The 18,441-nt window shown below is 40.9% G+C and overlaps 1 protein-coding gene across 1 annotated transcript in view; it reads right to left on the reverse strand.

The window, feature by feature from the left end:
- The window catches only part of LOC145350210 (lactase/phlorizin hydrolase-like), a 56,299-nt gene extending 47,315 nt beyond the window's left edge, over positions 1–8,984 (reverse strand). Inside the window, exons 1-3 of the mRNA XM_080199273.1 lie at positions 8,327–8,984; positions 2,625–2,710; positions 307–363 (exon numbers count right to left, since the gene is read on the reverse strand). Of these exons, the coding sequence (XP_080055399.1) occupies positions 307–363; positions 2,625–2,710; positions 8,327–8,984 (801 nt within the window). The remainder of the gene's footprint in view (positions 1–306; positions 364–2,624; positions 2,711–8,326) is intronic.
- Between the last annotated feature and the right edge of the window lie 9,457 nt (positions 8,985–18,441).

Consider the following 18,441-nt stretch of genomic DNA (forward strand, 5'->3'; position numbering starts at 1 on the left):
CTATCAAGGCCAATGCCATCCACAGAAGCATGCAATCAATTAATTGGGTTAGTGGAACAACACCGATGACTGCTGTGACTGCCGTGACTGCCAACAATATGGGGCACCCTACATAATTAACCATAGGAGAAAGTGTGTTATTCAGAAAATTGAAGGCAAAATCATTATTTATATCTTTGTGAACATATAAGTATTTGTGAGTAGAAATATATCCCCAATTAAGGTTTACCTTAGAAGGTTATTGTAAGTAAATATTCAATGATAAATGAATTAAGTTTTAATACTGGATAACACTCTACATCTCACCTTATGATTTGGCACAAAATCATATGGCACAGTTACTGCAATCAAGTCCACCATTCCCTGTAAATAGAAAACAGTATTTTATAAAATAATTGTCCAATTTCTAAAATATACTTTGTTCTTTCAACAACTCACATACACATTTTTAAATCTCATTCTAAATGGTTGGAAGACAAAAATCATAATAAGGCCCAGCGCAAGCAAAGGCCATTTGGTTGAACTAGACTGCATAGTCTATATGCAGTTCTGATAGAGGACCTGACAGGTTTATAAAATGTTGAGTGGAATAGATAGGGTGGATTCTCGGAGGCTATTTCCCAGGGCTGAAATGGTCGTTATGAGAGGACACAAATTTAAGGTGCTGGGAAGCAGGTACGGAGGAGATGTTAGGGGTAAGTTTTTCACTCAGAGGGTGGTGAGTGAGTGGAATCGGCTGCCATCGGTGATGGTAGAGGCAAACTCGATGGGGTCTTTTAAAAGACTTCTGGATGAGTACATGGGATCTAGTGGGATTGGGAGTTACAGATAGTTCTATGGCCTGGTAGGTATGGATATGATCGGTGCAAATTGTGGGCCGAAGGGCCTGTTTGTGCTGTAGTGTTCTATGTTCTAAATATCATTCAATTATAGACTCTTCCTTCACTACCACTCTACTTCAAGATTTTCTAGATCCAGGGTGGGAGTTTCCACAGAGTTGTGCTATTTCGCTCCCCCCCGAATGCAACTTGTCAAACTAACACGAAAGAATAAGTGCAAATTACACTTGGTACATTACAAGTTCCCACAATCTTACGCAACAGTTTTAAAAAATTGCACTGGAATTTAGCTCATCCACAAAACCTACCCCAGACCCAGATCAGATTAATCACCGTTGCAAATTGCTACTAATCACACTTGCCGGCCTTCAAGGAGGCTCTTACTTTTCTTTGGTACAAACGGCAAGTTTTTGATTCTTCTTTAATTTATTAAGAAACTGACTACTATAGGTAATGTACTATACAATAAAAATAAATTACAATTTACTTACAGCACAGAAACATAAGGCCCAACAGATGTTAATATTTATGCAACAACTGACTCTTCTCCCACATCTATCCCCATCAGCATTTCCCTCTAATTTATTGTCTTTCACATGTTTGCCAAGCTTTCCTTTAAATGTATCTATGCTATCCATTTCAACAACTCCTTGGTTGTGTATTCATTTCATTAAAGCCAACACCGAGATAGCTCACTGAGTAAAGGTCAAGGTCCAATTGACTTGCCTCTATCAATTTTGTAATCACAAGATATAACAATAATAGCAATTTCTGACTAATCTGCCAATTGCAGCACTGTCGTGGCACATCTTAATGAACACTGATACAAGGTCAGGACTTTCCGAGGGGTAGTTTCCCACTCTACCAAAGATTCCCACTGTTCACAGGCATTTAATAGTCGAGTGGAAATCTTGCCTCAGAGAGCTGCCAGCTAATCTTATGGTGGCACGGTGGCAGAGAGGCTAGCACTACTCCTTCACAGAGCCAGCCCCCCAGGTTTGATTCCCGACTTGGTCACTGTCTGTGTGGAGTTTGCACATTCTCGCCATGGGTTTCCTCCAGGTGCTCTGGTTTTCTCCCACAGTCCAAAGATGTGTGGGTTAGGTGGATTGGCCATGCTACATTGCCCCTTAGTGACAGGGGAACTAGCTAGGTTAAACGTATGGTGTTAGGGTGGGATTGTGGCCAGTGCTGATTCCATGGGCCGAATGGCCTCCTTCTGCACTGTAGCATTCTATGAGTCTATGGTGGCTAGGAGAAAAGTAGGTCCTGAAGTCCAGGATGAGTTAAGTGTGGGGATCTCGCACTGGGGAGAGGTGGTGGGGCCTGTGGGGAGTTGATTGGGAGTGTGGGTTAAGGGTCTTGACGGAGAATCCAGGAGGAGTGAGCAACTGTGGAATGCATATCTTGGAGATGTAGGCTTGATAGGAAAGGTGTTCTTGAAGGAGATGCCACCCCATCCCGCCTGAGACCCAGACAGAGGCCTGCTGGGCTGTCCCCACTGACCCTTACCTCCTCCAGCTAGCCTCAAAACTAAGGCCAGATAGGAAACAGCTCATACGTTTAAACAAAGAATGTGCTGCTTATTTTATACTTTTTTTCAATATTGGCGATGAAATTATCCTATGTGAAAATGAGCGCTCTTGGACTAAACTTCACATAGTGTAATTTCAAACCAAGTTAAGTTACTGGGAATACGAAGACATTGACAGATGAATGGTGATACAGATGGATTTTGGTAGCTGCAGCTTGAAAGGGATGAGGTTTTCAGGCCTGTCAATTCACCTCTCTGATAACTTGCTGCAATGGCTGGAGCATAACATCTGTAGAAATCACATCATTAATGTTCAAAACAATAGATAATCTTCCTCCTGTAAACAAAAAAAAATGAACCTGGATTGAATTTCATGAAGGATTTTACACTTGTTTGCACTTTTGTCATTCTGAAATTTCCACAGGATTTCCTAGCATTCACCGAGATCAAGGATTTGAAATCACCTTTAATCATGAACTGACAATGTTAGGAATCATTACGTGGAGTCCATGTCACCCACCTGCTAATTGTTTTGATTGTGTATAATTTAAATCACAACTGGATCAAAGGCCCCACAGTTTCCCCAATGCCCCAGCAGCAGCTGCTGGAAATGTGAACACACACAGCTGGCTGGCAGGACATCCTCCCCCCACAACTGATTTTACGGGCAGGGGATGGTTGCTCCCCACCTCCCAGAACTGCGAGCCCAAGCAGATGCTAGCAGTCTAAAAGGCCTCAGGAATGGGGGCCGCTGCGGAGGAAGGCAGTGCTGGGCTCCAGCAGCCTGCCCTGCCAGGCCCAAGAAATTCAATATTGATGGAGGGGAAACCCCCTAACCCCTGGGGCCTCAGAGCCCTTCCCTCTCCGCAACCCTCTCTAAATAAGATCCTCCTGGGCCGCAGCTGAGAGACCGTCAGCACTTAGCTGGAATTTGAATATTGAAATATAGGGCGGCATGGCGGCATAATGGTTAGCACTGCTGCTCCACAGCACCAGGGACTCAGGTTCAATTCTGGCCTCGGGTCACTGCCTGCGTGGAGTCTGTGTGTTCTCCCCATGTCTGCGTGGGTTTCCTCCCATAGTCCAAAGATGTGCAGGTTAGGTTGATTGGGCATGGTAAATTGTCCCATAGTGTCAGGAGGACGAGCAGGATAAATACATGGGGTTAAAGGGATAAGACCTGGGTGGGATTGTGGTGAGTACAGACTCGATGGGCTGAATGGCCTCCTTCTGCACTGTTTGATTCTATGAAATCCTGTCCAAAACCATCAGTAAAATTCCCCAGCATGGCTCCCACCCAATGATCCCACCTCATGTAGGCTGGCAAAACACTTCTCTTGTGTTCAGACTAATTTAAGCTGCCCTGTTCTTCTTTAACTTCTTTCTCAATCTTCAAGTTCAGAATGGCAAAGGGGATTTGTTTTGTTAAAAATGACAGAAGTGTTGAATCTTAAGCTTCACTTGATCTGTTTATTAAGTTGTGTACTTTTAATCATTGTGAACTAAGGTGAAAGAGGTTGTCACCATGGTGCTCCCAACTCAAGACATTAGAAATGTGTTTATGCCCAAAGTACATTTATTTTTTATTGTCATTTCATGGATTTATGTTAAATAACCCTTTGACTAGTAACGATTGTAAATCCATTTTAGTTGGTTCTAACATTTCACCATCTGCAGTACTCTTTCCCTTGATTCATGTATATTTTGAAATGTGCAATGTTGCCACACATTGCTTTGATCACAATGAATGGGAAATCTTGTCTTCTAAGGAATAATACAGCCAAGGTTCTTGATGCAAATTCAGATAGAAATCCAAAAATGTTTGAGTTTTGCATTCCATGTTAAACATTTTACTGAAAGGACAGATTGAGACTGAATTTTATTTAACAGCGGACAAGATAAGGCTAATCTGTTAACAATAAGAATAGTTTCCTGGGATTAAACATTTAAGCAAAGCTATAGCAGTATTGGGCTACTTCCATGACACTAGGAGAACGTATTTCAAATCCTATTTGTGTCACTTGTTCTACCTGATATCTCTATGGGGTATTTATTTACAAAAGCATTTAATTCATTATTTTAGCTTTTACAAAGCTAGGTTAGTGTACATGTTTTCTGCTTTTGAAGAGACATAGTAGGAATCCAGTCTAACTTCCAGTAAGCAATTTAGCACTGATGGGATTAATTTTCAGGGCAGTGTAGTAACAAGTGAAAGTCACAACTTTCAGATTTTGTGGGAATGCTCAACTTATGGGAATTGTAGTCAGGCTATTGAAGCTGAAAAATTAATATAATTGGACAAATTTCAAATTCTAACAATGCGTTAGGGAGACATTAGAATCTTTTGCTGACCATAATTTTGCGGTCAATAATGATGCATTTTAAGGTAGTCTTAAGGAAAGATGCATTTTGCACCAGTTGAGGCACAACGTAAGACCATAACACCATAAGACATAGGAGCAGAATTAGGCCACTTGGCCCATTGACTCTGCTCCACCATTTAAACATGGCTGATATTTTTCTCATCCCCATTCTCCGGCCTTTTCCCCATAACTTCTATCTCCTTAATAATCAAGAGCCTATCAATCTGTGTCTTAAAGATACTCAATGATCTAGCCTCCACAACCTTTTGCAGCAAAGAGTTCCACAGATTCACCAGTCTCTGGCTGAAGAAGTTCCTTCTCATCTCTGTTTTAAAGGATAGTCCCTTTAGCCTGAGGGTGTGCCCTCTGATTCTAGTTTTTCCTACTAGTGGAAACATCCTCTCCACATCCACTGCATCCAGGCCTCGCAGTATCCTGTAAGATCCCCCCTCATCCTTCTAAACTCCAACAAGTACAGACCCAGAGTCCTCAACCATTCCTCATACGGCAAACTCTTCATTCCAGGGATCATTCCTGTGAACCTCCTCTGCACCCGTTCCAAGGCCAGCACATCCTTCCTTAAATACAGGGCCCAAAACTGCTCACAATACTTCTAATGGGGTCTGACCAGAGCCTTATACAGCCTCAGAAGTACATCCCTGCTATTGTATTCTAGCCCTCTTGCTTTAAATGCTAACATTGCAGTTGCCTTCCTAACCATTGATTGAAATCTGCACTTTAACCTTAAGAGAATTTTGAGTAATGACTCCCAAGTCTTTTTGTGTTTCTGATTTCCTAAGCATTTCCCCATTTAGAAAATAGTCTATTCCTCCAATCCTCCTTCCAAAGTGCATAACCTCACATTTTCCACATTGTATTCTATCTGCCACTTCTTTGCCCACTCTCCTAACCTGTCCAAGTTCTTCTGCAGCCTCCCTGCTTCCTCAATACTACTTGTCCCTCTACGTTTCTTTGTATCACCTGTAAACTTAGCAACAGTGCCTTCAGTTCCTAATGTGATATTAATACTTTGTTCTTTCTTTAGTAAATCAAATACTGATCATTCATTAGCATGAAATGTTGCCTCTGTTTTTCGCTCTCCACAAGTGCTACTTAATCTGCTGACTATTTCCAGAATTTTTTGCTTTTATTTCAGATTTCTATTATCCGCATTATTCTGCTTTTCAATCAATAAACTCTTGTTGATTTTATCTTTTTTCCTTTATATGATTCCAGGGTTGCATTATTCAAAATTCCAATCCATGCATCAATCACTCTTTGTGAAAAGCACTTTGATCTTGTAGTGTTAGCTTGTCTCAGTTGGAAGCACTGTTCGTTCTGAGCACCACTCCAGGGCTGACTTTTACCAGGCTGAGAGGCAGGAGGACCGACAAAATGGTGCAAGCAAAATGGTGAAGGAAGGCATCAGGAGAAGCCTAGGGCCTCCTGACTCCCTACAGCCTGTCCACCATTTTCAGTGCACAAGTTAGGATTGTGATGGAGCATTATCTATTTGTCTGGATGAATGCATCTCCATCAGTGCTCCAAAATCTTGATGGCAACCAGGACAAAGCAGCCTCCACCTTAAACATTCATTCCCTCCACCACCTCTGAGTTCCCCTCCAGGTCATACACCATACTGATTTGGAAGTATATTGCCATACTATCATTTGTCACTGGGTCAAAATCCCCTCCCTACCTAACTGCACTTGGCCGTAACTACACCATTTGGACTATAGTAGTTCAAAAAGGCAATTAATCACCACATTGTCAAGCTCCTTCACCACATAGACTGTAGCAGTTAATAGAGTATTCATATTCTAACAATGGGCAATTGTAGTAAAATTTGAGGTGACTCATGGCTTCGACTGAGTGATTTATTATTGATATAATACAAAAACAAGGTAAGGGTCAGACAGAATTAATGTACAAGTCTACTCCTTCTCCTCCCTGGCTCTACCTGAGGTTCCTCTCTGTCCCAGGTGAATCCATGAATATTAAAAAGTGTAAAATTTTGCTACCACATTTTGAACAAATTCAGAAGCAGCCTTTTACCATTGGGTCTGGGATGTTTGAAAACTTAGGTACAACACTTCCTCATGTAAAAGCTCTTGATATCCACACTAAGTATGAAAAAGACTCAAACTTGCAAGCTAGGTGAATCAGTTCATGCGATAAATGCCCCCCAATGAATGTTTTGTGCACTGCTGTCCTAGATTTTCAATATACCCTGAGCTTGACACTGCCTAGAAGTTCATATATCATCTATTTTTCTTACACTCACCCATACAAAACTTCATCTGCAATCATTTTTCTTACTTACATACTTTGTTCAACATAATTGGCACTTTGATCTTCCTTCTCAATATAAATGGCCGCTCCTAGCTTTGTATCAGCTGTAAATTTGACTCATGGTTGATGTAAATGTGATACTGTGGATGTCCTGTACTAATCCCTGGAGCAACTAAGATTTTTAAAACACTTTGGAATTGTCTCTGATATCTATTTTTTCCTTCATTCTTAGGATCCATTCCCATCAAGAGCAACATTTATTGCTGGGGTGAAGTGGCCCCTTTAAAGGGAGATCCTTTGAGGACCACATGATCAGGTTGGACCCTATGATGAGGCTGTGTGGGAATCTGAGCCAATTGGGAGCAAGGGCGTTGTGTCCTGGGACAGGGAGGAACCTCAGGTGGAGTCAGGAAGGAGAAGGGTGTAGACTTGTATATTAGTTCTGTTAACCCTTATTTTGTTTTTGTATTATATCAATAATAAATCACTCATTGTTGAAGCCATGAGTTGCCTCAAACTTTACTATAATTGTCCACTGTTAGCATATGAATACTCCTTTAACTGCTGCAGTCTATGTGGTGAAGGCGCTATCACAATACTTTTAGGTTAGGAATTCCAGGATTTTGACCCTGTAACAATAAATAATATATGAACAAGTCAGGATGATGTGCATATCCAAGGTGAACTGAAGAAGTGATGGTTTTTTTCATGCATCTGTTGTCCTTGTCCTTGGGGGGGTGCTAACAGAGAAGTTTTGTCAGATTACCAAGTGCACATTGTGAATACTACTCACTGCAGCTCGTGTACGCGATTTAGGGTAAAAGGTAGATAAAGTTTAAAGTTTATTCGTTTCACAAATAGGTTTACATTAACACTCCAATGAAGTTACTGTGAAAGTCTGCTGGTTGTCACACGCCGGCACCTGTTTGGGTACACTGAGTGAGAATTTATCAATGCCAATGCACCTAACCAGCACATCTTTCAGACTGTGGGAGGAAACCGGACACCTGGAGGAAGCCCATGCAGACATGGGGAGAATGTGCAGACTCTACAGAAACAGTCACCTAATCCAGGAATCGAACCCAGGTCCCTGGTGTTGTGAGGCAACAATGGGTCTCTAGGTTGATGGATGTAGGACTGATTAAGTAGTGGATGGTGTAGAGTTTGGTTTTAATAGCTCTGCAATACATTATTTATAAGCCAGCAAATGGTCTAATCGAAAGCTTACATTCTATGCATTACCTATTTCATGCAGAAAGTAGAAATGTTAGTTTGAATGCTTACTTAAAAATCCTTACCTTTGTGTTGCATCTCATTGTGATAAATTTGGTAAGCCTTTTCATGGGCATGAATTATATTCTTGATTGCTGAAGGTCCATTGTGCTGTAGCTCATGTTTGGATGTTATTATCTTCAAAGGATCATCAAATGTTATCCAAGTTTCAACATTTTCTCCAAAGGTTGTAAAAGCAAACCGGGCATAGCTGACAAATGAATCAACAAGTGCCTCATTCTCCCAGTCACCGTATTTTGCTATCAGTTCTTGAGGGATGTCATTGTCATGTAGAACTACCAAAGGCTTGAGATTTGCAATTATTATTTCATTTAGAAGGTCTGAATAGCATCTGATCTGGTTATAATCTACCTTCTCAGTTGTCCCGTCAGGCAGAATACTAGTCCAAGGAAGGATCACTTTGTAATGGGAAGCTCCTTTCCTATGTAGAATGGAAAGATGATCTTTTACATGCCTTGAAAGAGGGTCCTGGCAAAAATATCGTGCCTCTTCTTCCACACTGAAGTTGATTTTCTGGCTTCTATCTTCACCTTCTGCTAAAGTCTTCACCAGTACATTTGTTAAGGGACCAGCAATTATCATAAAATCAGATGGTAATTTTATGTCTGCAACAGACAACCCTGTGAAAAATATGAAGAGGAAACTACCACTGTGTAACTCCATTTTAAAGATCTCATGCAGCATGCAAAGGTAGAGTCTTTATATATAATAAAAAGCTGTATCTAAATTAGTTATTGTATGACTGTTCAACTGTTAAGGGACTGCCAATCTAAATTATATAGTTTACAACACTCATCGTGTATTCAAATTCCAGATCATCAAGATTATTTAACTGAAAAATAAGACGAGCAAATGTTTTCTTTCCCAATGTGCTCTCCTTCTCTCCTGAAGGGGTTGATTTATACTGGGCTATCACCCGACAGATGTTTGCTTCTCACCAATACTTCACAATAATGGCTATTTTTCTATGTTTCTTGATAATGATTAACAACAGGCCATTTAAAAGTGGGCAGAGGGAAAATCAAACACAGCATGATGTTTTTGCACTCTCCAGCTTGGATTACTACAGTGGTGATTGATTTTCTCCTCGCTTAAGTACAGGGAGTTCCTATTGTTCCCCTAATTGATTTTGATGATTTGGCCACATACACAGAATATTAAACCTGTATTAAATACAGTGTGGTACATTTACCATAATTGAGTCAATTTACCAAAATGTTGCTGGAACAATATTGGAAAGAAAAATTGGAATTGCAGGAAGTCAGGATAAAAATAACAAGTGAATGCAAGGTAGGGAGGGATGTTCAGCTTGGCTATTTGAAAGTTACCCTTGAAACTTTGAAGGATAATTTCAAACCTCAATCTTCCCAGCTCTTCCCACTGCTGTAAAACCTTACATTACCTGACCTGTCAGATAATAGTCCCCTCCCATATACAAGGGCTACTCACAATGTTGATACTTTGACATTCTTGTTCTTATAAACTCATTAATGCTCTGTGAGGAATGTCACAGGTGATCTACCATAATCAACATAACTAAAGAGAAACATTGTTTTTCAATTGATAAATCTGTAAAGAAGTAGCAAAGACATCAGAAAGGACTACCACCAAAACTTTGATACCTGGAGGAGGGCAATGATTGGGAAGGTCTATTAAATGCCCACATAAGCACATGTTTGAATTTATCCCCAAGGTCACCAACAAGCACAAAAATGTTAAATTTTGTATGTTGCAGTTATGGCATAAATTCCACATTCCAAGGCTTGCTCTGAAATCATTTTTATGCCACAATGTCTAAACAGATAAAAATAAGAACAAAGTTCAAACATTTCATATCAACTTAAATCTATAGATTAGATTTATTATGCATATTCTTACTTACACGAGTTTACTTTTCCACTGTTGTGTTGATGAAGCCTCCTTGCTGTGAACTCTGTGCATTTAAAGTTCAGTAACTGACCAATTTACTGCAGACTTTCTAAAACCAATATCTCATTTTGCGTACTTGGCAAATCCAGTATTGTGCAAAATAACCAACTGGAGTGGACATAAAGGTCAATATGGAGTTCGGTAAGCATGCACCTCCATGTAGAAAAGTACCCCATGCTATTTCACAGATGCACAAACCCAATAAAAATGAGCACTGAAACTAGGCAGGTATTTGAGCATATCCTATTATGGTTTCTTCTTGTGCTACCCAGCAATGTTCCCATTAGTTTCCATTGTATTAGAGGGCTATAAGCTCTACCAAACATTACTTTCCTGTTCATGGACAAGCTACCACTTTAAAAATAACACAGAACTTCCACAAAGTTGTGTCCTGTTTATTTCAAAGCATGGTACATTTCACATTGTTATGTGGCCAGTCTATGTGCCCCTTCAAGGGAACATAGTTGTCATCTGATATTCCTGTTTTCCCTCTTCTTGTAGTTCCAGTTCAATCTCCACTTATAAGAAATAAGAACATAAGAAATAGGAGCAGGAGTAGGCCATCTAACCCTTCGAGCCTGCCCCGCCATTCAATAAGATCATGGCTGATCTGTCGTGGCTCAGTTCCACATTCCCGCCCTCTCCCCATAACCCTTAATCCCCGCTTATCAAAAACCCATCGACCTGCGTCTTAAAAATATTTAGCGAGGCAGCCTCCACCACTTCAACGGGCAGAGAATTCCAGAGATTCACCACCCTTTGAGTGAAGAAGTTCCTCCTCAACTCCGTTCTAAACCGCCCCCCCCTTTATCTTGAGGCTGTGCCCCCTAGTCCTACTGTCCTTTCTGAGTGGGAAGAGTCTCTCCACCTCTATCCTATCCATCCCATTCATCATCTTTTATGTCTCAATGAGATCTCCCCTCATTCTTCTAAACTCTAACGAGTACAAGCCTAGTTTATTCAGCCTCTCCTCATAGCTCAACCCCCTCAACTCTGGTATCAGCCTAGTAAACCTCCTCTGCACTCCCTCCAAGGCCAAAATATCCTTGCGTAAGTACGGCGACCAAAACTGCACACAGTACTCCAGCTGCGGCCTCACCAATGCCCTACACAGCTGCAGCAAGACCTCCCTACTTTTATATTCAATCCCCCTCGCTATGAAGGCCAGCATCCCATTCGCCTTCCTGACCACCTGCTGCACCTGCAGGCTGGGTTTTTGCGACTCATGCACAAGGACCCCGAGGTCCCTCTGCACTGTCGCCTGCTGCAGTTTTTTGCCACGTAAGTAATAGTCCTTCCTACCATTATTCCTACCAAAGTGGACCACCTTGCACTTGCCAACATTAAATTCCATTTGCCAGTTCCTGGCCCATTCGCCCAGCCTATCTAGATCCTTCTGCAGACTCTCCACACCCTCTGTGCAATTTGCCGTTCCACCAATCTTGGTGTCATCAGCAAATTTCGACACCATACACTCGGTTCCCTCCTCCAGATCATCTATATAAATGGTAAATAGCTGAGGCCCCAGCTATTTCACTTTTAATTCCAGATTTTTATCAAATTCAAATTTCGATGTCTGTTGTGGTATCAAATTCTGGTCCTCAAAGTGTTACCTGGGGTCTCTGGACTACTACTCCAGTGATAATACCATTGCACCACCTCCCCCAGGACTGGCTGTCAGATAAGCAGCCTGGTAATTTAGCGACACCAGAGGAGTCAAGACATTATGATGAGATAGGACTGGATACATGTGAAAAATAGCACTGTATCTTCAAATGAAGCCATTGATGAGAAACAGGAAGGATCCAAGGATAGATTCTTTGGGGGACACCAAAGATTTGGTGCAGGAGCAAGGAGAGAAGCTATTGCAAGTGATTATCTAGCTACAATTAGAGTAAAAATGGAACCAGGTCTCCTTCTTCTTCAGCAGTGCTCACTTCTCCTGGTGGGACTATCAGCCAGGCAATCCTATATATCATTACATATCCCCGTTTCATCCATTGTCCTTTGTGACACACTGAACATGGAGGCAACTAATTAATAGATGCCTCCTGTAAACATGCAGTGATGGGCATGCCAAAAAGCACAACTTTGGGATCCCTAAATAGTCTTGAGTGTTGAATTTGCAATACTCATGAGAAAATTCTGCCATGCATATTTATGTGACCAAGATGGCATTGACTAGTTTTGTGGTCTCATATTGTGGGCCTTTCAGCTCCAGGTTGAGTCCTGTGCAGTTGAGACCTGAAATAGGAGTACACCCAATTCTTGCTCAAATTCTGGGCTGGCAGCGACTAAGAATTTTCCTAAATTCCCAACCCTTTCACCAATTGAATCTGAAGCACTTCTGCCTTCTGAAGATCACATCTGTTCTGCTCCTCAGAGATCTTGTCCAACTCTTTACCTCCTGCTATTCTCCCTCCACACTGCTCACTAATCTCCTCCTTATCCCCGAGTAGCTCTTTGTTCCTTCCTCTCTCATGTCCATTGCTCTGCCAAAGATCTTCTTTCTACTGCACTTAGTACTCCTCAAATCATAGTTGCACTTTACCCACTCCCTTCAGCTACTCACGTTATTGTCACTGAGGTTAAAGTTCAGCCCCTCAGTCACTGTTTATTGTAACAGCACACCATATAGTAAATTGCTGCACATTCACACACTTGTAACTTAGAATGAATATTGAATGTCCAGGCTGGTATTCAGTACCTAAGTCTTCATTAAACAGTTTCCCTTGTACTTCCTATTTATGTTGGTTGATGTAAATTTGTAAATTACCTTGTCAAATTTCTTACAAAGCTATCCAAACCTGTTCTAAACGTAAACACATGTAGGTTTCTGACTGCACGTTCTGCACTTTGAAAAGCTGCACGGAAAGTATGGTTAACCTGCAGAGCGTGGTTCCTGTATCAGATTAGGTGGAGGCTGCCGTACATAACTCTTTGGGTTCAATGCCATCAGGGTGTTCATTTAAACAGTGTCTTACTGAGTTGATTTGCACTCCACCATATCCAACTATGAATTCATAATAGTATTTACATATGAACCAGACATTCATACCTTCCAAATGTCATTTCTTCCAACTTCTCAGGCTGAGCAATCAATCAAGATCAGGCTCCACAAATCGATGAGCTTTTAATTTCATAACAAATGGACACAACTGAGAAGTCCAATTGTAATAGTACAGTACACAATATTTCCCAGTGGCCTATTTTCAAATGATAGCTTGATTAATTTCTCCAGCATGCCAATTTTTTCATAGCTTTTGCTACTTGATTATCACAGCACTTTCAAAGCAGACTTTTCTGGCTCTCATTATCAGTGTTCAAACTGTTTTATACCTTGCTGTTCAGTTAGAAAGGAAGGATTTCATGGAAGCATCTACCAGTAATCCAAAAAAAGTGAAATACATCAATTATTTAGTTAGTGAATGTGTATCACCTTGTTTAAAGGCAAAGATTAAAGTCTGCCCAATATCTTATCAATAGGAGCTGAGGACTCATGGCATTTTTAGAACCCTGAGCAAAGTAGAACTTGTTTTAGTGTGGTTGAATTTAAAATACAGATGGAGCGTGAGAAGGTAAAATCTAGTACCAGTGTCTTGTGCTGAAACAAAGGAGACTATAAAGGGATGGAGGGAGGCATTGGCTAAGGTAGATTGGAAGCAAAAGCTTTATGGTGGGACAACTGAAGAATGGTGAATGACTTTCAAAGCAATTTTTCACAGTGCTCAATGAAAGTATATACCAATGTTAAGGAAGGACTGTAGAAAAGGAGATAATCAGCCAGGGATATCTAAGGAATTAAAGGACTGTATCAAATTGAAAGAAAATGCGTACAAAGAGGCAAAGATTAGTTGGAAACTAGATTGGGAAAGCTTTAAAGGTCAACAGAAGGCTATGAAAAAAATAAAGTAAGATGGATTATGAGAGTAAACTAACTCAATATAAAAAGATAGCAAAAATTTCTACAAATATATAAAACGAAGAAGAGTGGCTAAAGTAAACATTGATCCTTTAGAGGATGAGAAGGGGGGACGTAATAACTGGAAATGAGAAAATGTCTGAGGCATTGAACAGGTACTTTGTGTCGGTCTTCACAGTGGAAGACACAAATAACATGCCAAAAATTGATGACAGGATGGCTATGGCAGGTGAGGACCTAGAAACTATTATCACGAAAGAGGTAGTGTTGGGCAAACCCTAATGGGGCTAAAGGTAGACAAGTTTCCTGGCCCTGATGGAATGCATCCCAGGGTACTGAAAGAGATGGCGGGGGAAACAGCAAATGCGCTAGTGGTAATTTACTAAAATTCACTAGACTCTGGGGTGGTTCCCATAAATTGGAAAACAGCAAATGTGAAGCCACTGTTTGAAAAAGGAGGTAGACAAAAGGCAGGTAACTATAGGCTGGTTAGCTTAACTTCTGCAGTAGGGAAAATGCTTCCATCTATCATCAAAAAAGAAATAGCAAGGCATCTCTATATAAATTGCCCCATTGGTAAGACGCAGCATGAGTTCATGAAGGGCAGGTCACGTTTGACAAATTTGTGGAATTTTTCAAAAACATTACGTATGCAGTGGACAGTGGGGAACCTGTGGATGTGGTATATCTGGATTTCCAGAAGGCATTTGACAACATGTTGCACCAAAGACTTGCATAAGATGAAAGGTACATGGTGTTACAGGTAATGTATTAGCATGGATAGAGAATTGATTAACTAACAGAAAGCAAAGAATGGGGGTAAATGGGTGTTTTTCTGGTTGGCAATCAGTGACTAATGGTGAGATGGCACTTATTTACGATTTACTTAGATGATTTGGAATTGAGGACCAATTGTAGGCTGTCAAAATTCGCAGATGACACTATGATGAGTGGCGGAGCAAAGTGTGCAGAAGACGCTGAAAATTTGCAAAAGAAGATAGATAGTCTAAGTGGGTGAGAGTCTGGCAGATGGAGTACAATGTTGGTAAATGGGAGGTCATCCATTTTTGGTAGGAATGACTGCGAAATGGATTATTATTTAAATGGTGAAAAATTGCAGCATCCTACTGCAGAGGGACCTGGGTGGCCTTGTGGAGCAGGTAATTAAGGAGGCAAATGGAATTTTGTCCTTCATTGCTAGAGGGATGGAGTTTATAAACAGTGAGTTTATGATGCAGCTGTATAAGGTATTGGTGAGGCCATACCTGGAGTAGTGTGTACAGCTTTGGTCTCCTTACTTGAGAAGGGATATACTGGCACTAGAGGGGGTGCAGAGAAGATTTGCTAAGTTGATTCTGGAATTGAAGGGGGTTGACATGAGGACAGGCTGAGTAGACTGGGGCTATACTCATTAGAATTCAGAAGAATGAGGGGAGATCTTATAGAAATCTGTATTATGAAGGGAATACATTAGAAACAGGGGAGTTGTTTCCACTGGCAGGTGAAACTAGAACTAGGGGACATGGCCTCAAAATAAGGGGGAGCAGATTTAGAATCATAGAACCCTATAGTGCAGAAAGAGGCTCTTCGGCACATCAAGTCTGCACCAACCACAATCCCACCCAGGCCCTACACCCACAACCCTACACATTTACCCACTAATCCCTCTAACCTACGCATCTCAGGACACTAAGGGGCAATTTTAGCATGGCTAATCAACCTAACCCATACATCTTTGGGCTGTGGGAGGAAACACATGCAGACACAAGAATGTGCAAACTCCACACAGACTGAGTTGAGGAGGAACTTCTTCACACAAAGGGTTCTGAATCTGTGGAATTCCCTGCCCAGTAAAGCAGTTGAGGCTACCTCATTGAATGTTTTTAAGGCAAGGATGGATAAATTTTTGAACAGTAAAGGAATTAAGGGTTATGGTGAGCAGGCGAGTAAATGGGAGCTGAATCCACAAAAACCTCTGCCGTGATCTTATTGAATGGCAGAGCAGGCTCAAGGGGCCAGATGGCCTACTCCTGCCCCTAGTTATGTTCAAGTTCCAAAAAAAAGGACTGGTAACCATTAACCAGAAACTGAACTGGACCAGCCATATCAATATTGTGACTACAAAGGTAGGTCAGAGGCTGACAATTCTAGTGAACTCACCCTCCAAAGCCAATAATAATATAGGGATTTGGTAAGACTGCATCCAGAATGGTGTGTGCATTTAATGATATATCAGACTAAATGGGCCATATGGTCTGCTCCAACTCATTTTTAAAATTCGGTTACAGGATGTGGGAGACACTGGCTAGGTCAACATTTATTGCCCATCCCTAAATATGTGTCCACCATCTAAAAGGAAGAAGTTAGAAGTGTTAAGAAAACAAAAACAGCTTTAAGGGAATTTTATTTATATCAGTGAACATTAAAGGTACAGTTTTAAGTAGCGTTAATGTGTATGTGTAAGGAAAGGCAAAAAGTAGGTTCGTGATGGAAGGTATTTGTACATGAGGGTTGGTTTCAGTTCCAACTGTGCTTAGAGGGGATTATAGCACGAAAATTTAAACAGAATCTTGCAGGTATTGCTTAGCAACTATAGAGCCTCTAAGGTACAATGGCTTTTGAGTTTAGCTTTTAGCTGAAATAGTTTGCAGTTGAAAATAGGATATTGAAGAATGACCATCTTTCAACCCTGTCCGAAGAAGCTGGATGGCATGGTGGCAAGAAATGCTACCTCAGCACCAGGGGCTCCGGTTAAATTCCGGCATTAACCATGTGCAGCTTGCACATCTCCCCATGTCTTTGTGGGTACTCCAGCCTTCTCCCTTAAACCCAACATGCGCAGGTTAATCTCATCTGACCATGCCAAATTGCCCCTTAGTGTCAGGGGATTAACAAGTTAAATATATGGTGGTATGGGAATAGGGCCTGGGTAGGATTGTTGCTATTGAGCCTGCATTGACCTCCTTCTGCATTGTGGGTGTTCTATGAGAATAAAGGAGCTGCAAAGTGGCAGATGTCCCAAAGACTCAGATACAATCCACATAATCAGGGCATTGGGACATAAAAAATCTCTCACAATCGAAACTGAGAATAGAGACCAAGGTATTGCTCTGGAGAATTCAAGGACAAAGTAAACAATGTGCTCAGTTGGAGAGTTGCAACAACCAGAATTGAGGTAAATTAAAAGTTTGATGCCAGTCTGGGAATCAATAAAAAATTCAAATACTTTTAACTAAAGTTAAGACCAAAAAAAAATCCATAAAAGGCAGTTGAAAATCCTGGATTTGGTTAGAAGTGGAATGGAAGCATTGTTCACAAGTGTCATTTGGAAAACCTGGACTGACATTCGGAATGCAGAATAGGTTCAGAGCAGATTGTGTGTTTTGATACAGCTCGTCTGCATGTTTAAAGGGACTGTATGTTAACAAGACCACTGCAGCTTAATATATGCTTTATCATTTGTGTTAACCTTAAAATCGTATTTGTGAAATTGGGGAGCAAAAGAATATTGTATCACAATCCAATTTTTTTCATGTTTAGTTTTAGCAAGAAAATGATTAGCAGTCCCATGACTGTTTCTCAAATATTTTCTAAAAATTATGGTCTTTTGAGCCAGGGTTCCACTCTGAGCTATCACATCAAGGGGATCATAACAAGAGTGTAATGATATTCTCCAAATGCTTGGATGAGTACAAGTTCATTCAATACAAAGCAGCCCATTTCATAAACATCTACCATCTTAAATATTTACTCCCTGCACCACCAGCTGAATGCACTCCCAGCAACTCAAAGTTCCAACACACCACCTAAACACTAAGGAGAGCAGGCTCATTGCAACACCACCACCACTTGCAAATCACATCATCCTGATTTGGATTACATCACCATTGTCATTGGGTCAAAAGCTTGGAAATCCTTAATGGCACTGTGGGCATAACTACAGCACATGGACTGCAGCAGTTCAAAGTGGCAACTCCCCACTACCTTCTCAAGGGTCTGTCCTTGATGGCAACTCTAAAATCGTATGAATACAGTGCATAGACCTAAATTGTTGAAATACTCAGATTCTACTCATGGAAATCCCCTCCCAAAATGCCTATGCCTCCTTTTTCTACCTCATCTCTTCAACTAAGCTTTTGATTACTTTCTAATCTCTCCCATATGTTCACTGTGAAGTTTCTTGCTTATTGACAAGTTTGTTACTTGAATATTACTCAGTAGGTAATCTGTTTTTAATAAAAATTTTTTGTTCTTTATCAAAAATACAGA

The sequence above is a fragment of the Carcharhinus amblyrhynchos genome, chromosome 11 (genome assembly GCF_965287045.1).
Source record: "Carcharhinus amblyrhynchos chromosome 11, sCarAmb.v2.hapA, whole genome shotgun sequence".
Classification (NCBI taxonomy): Eukaryota; Metazoa; Chordata; class Chondrichthyes; order Carcharhiniformes; family Carcharhinidae; genus Carcharhinus; species Carcharhinus amblyrhynchos.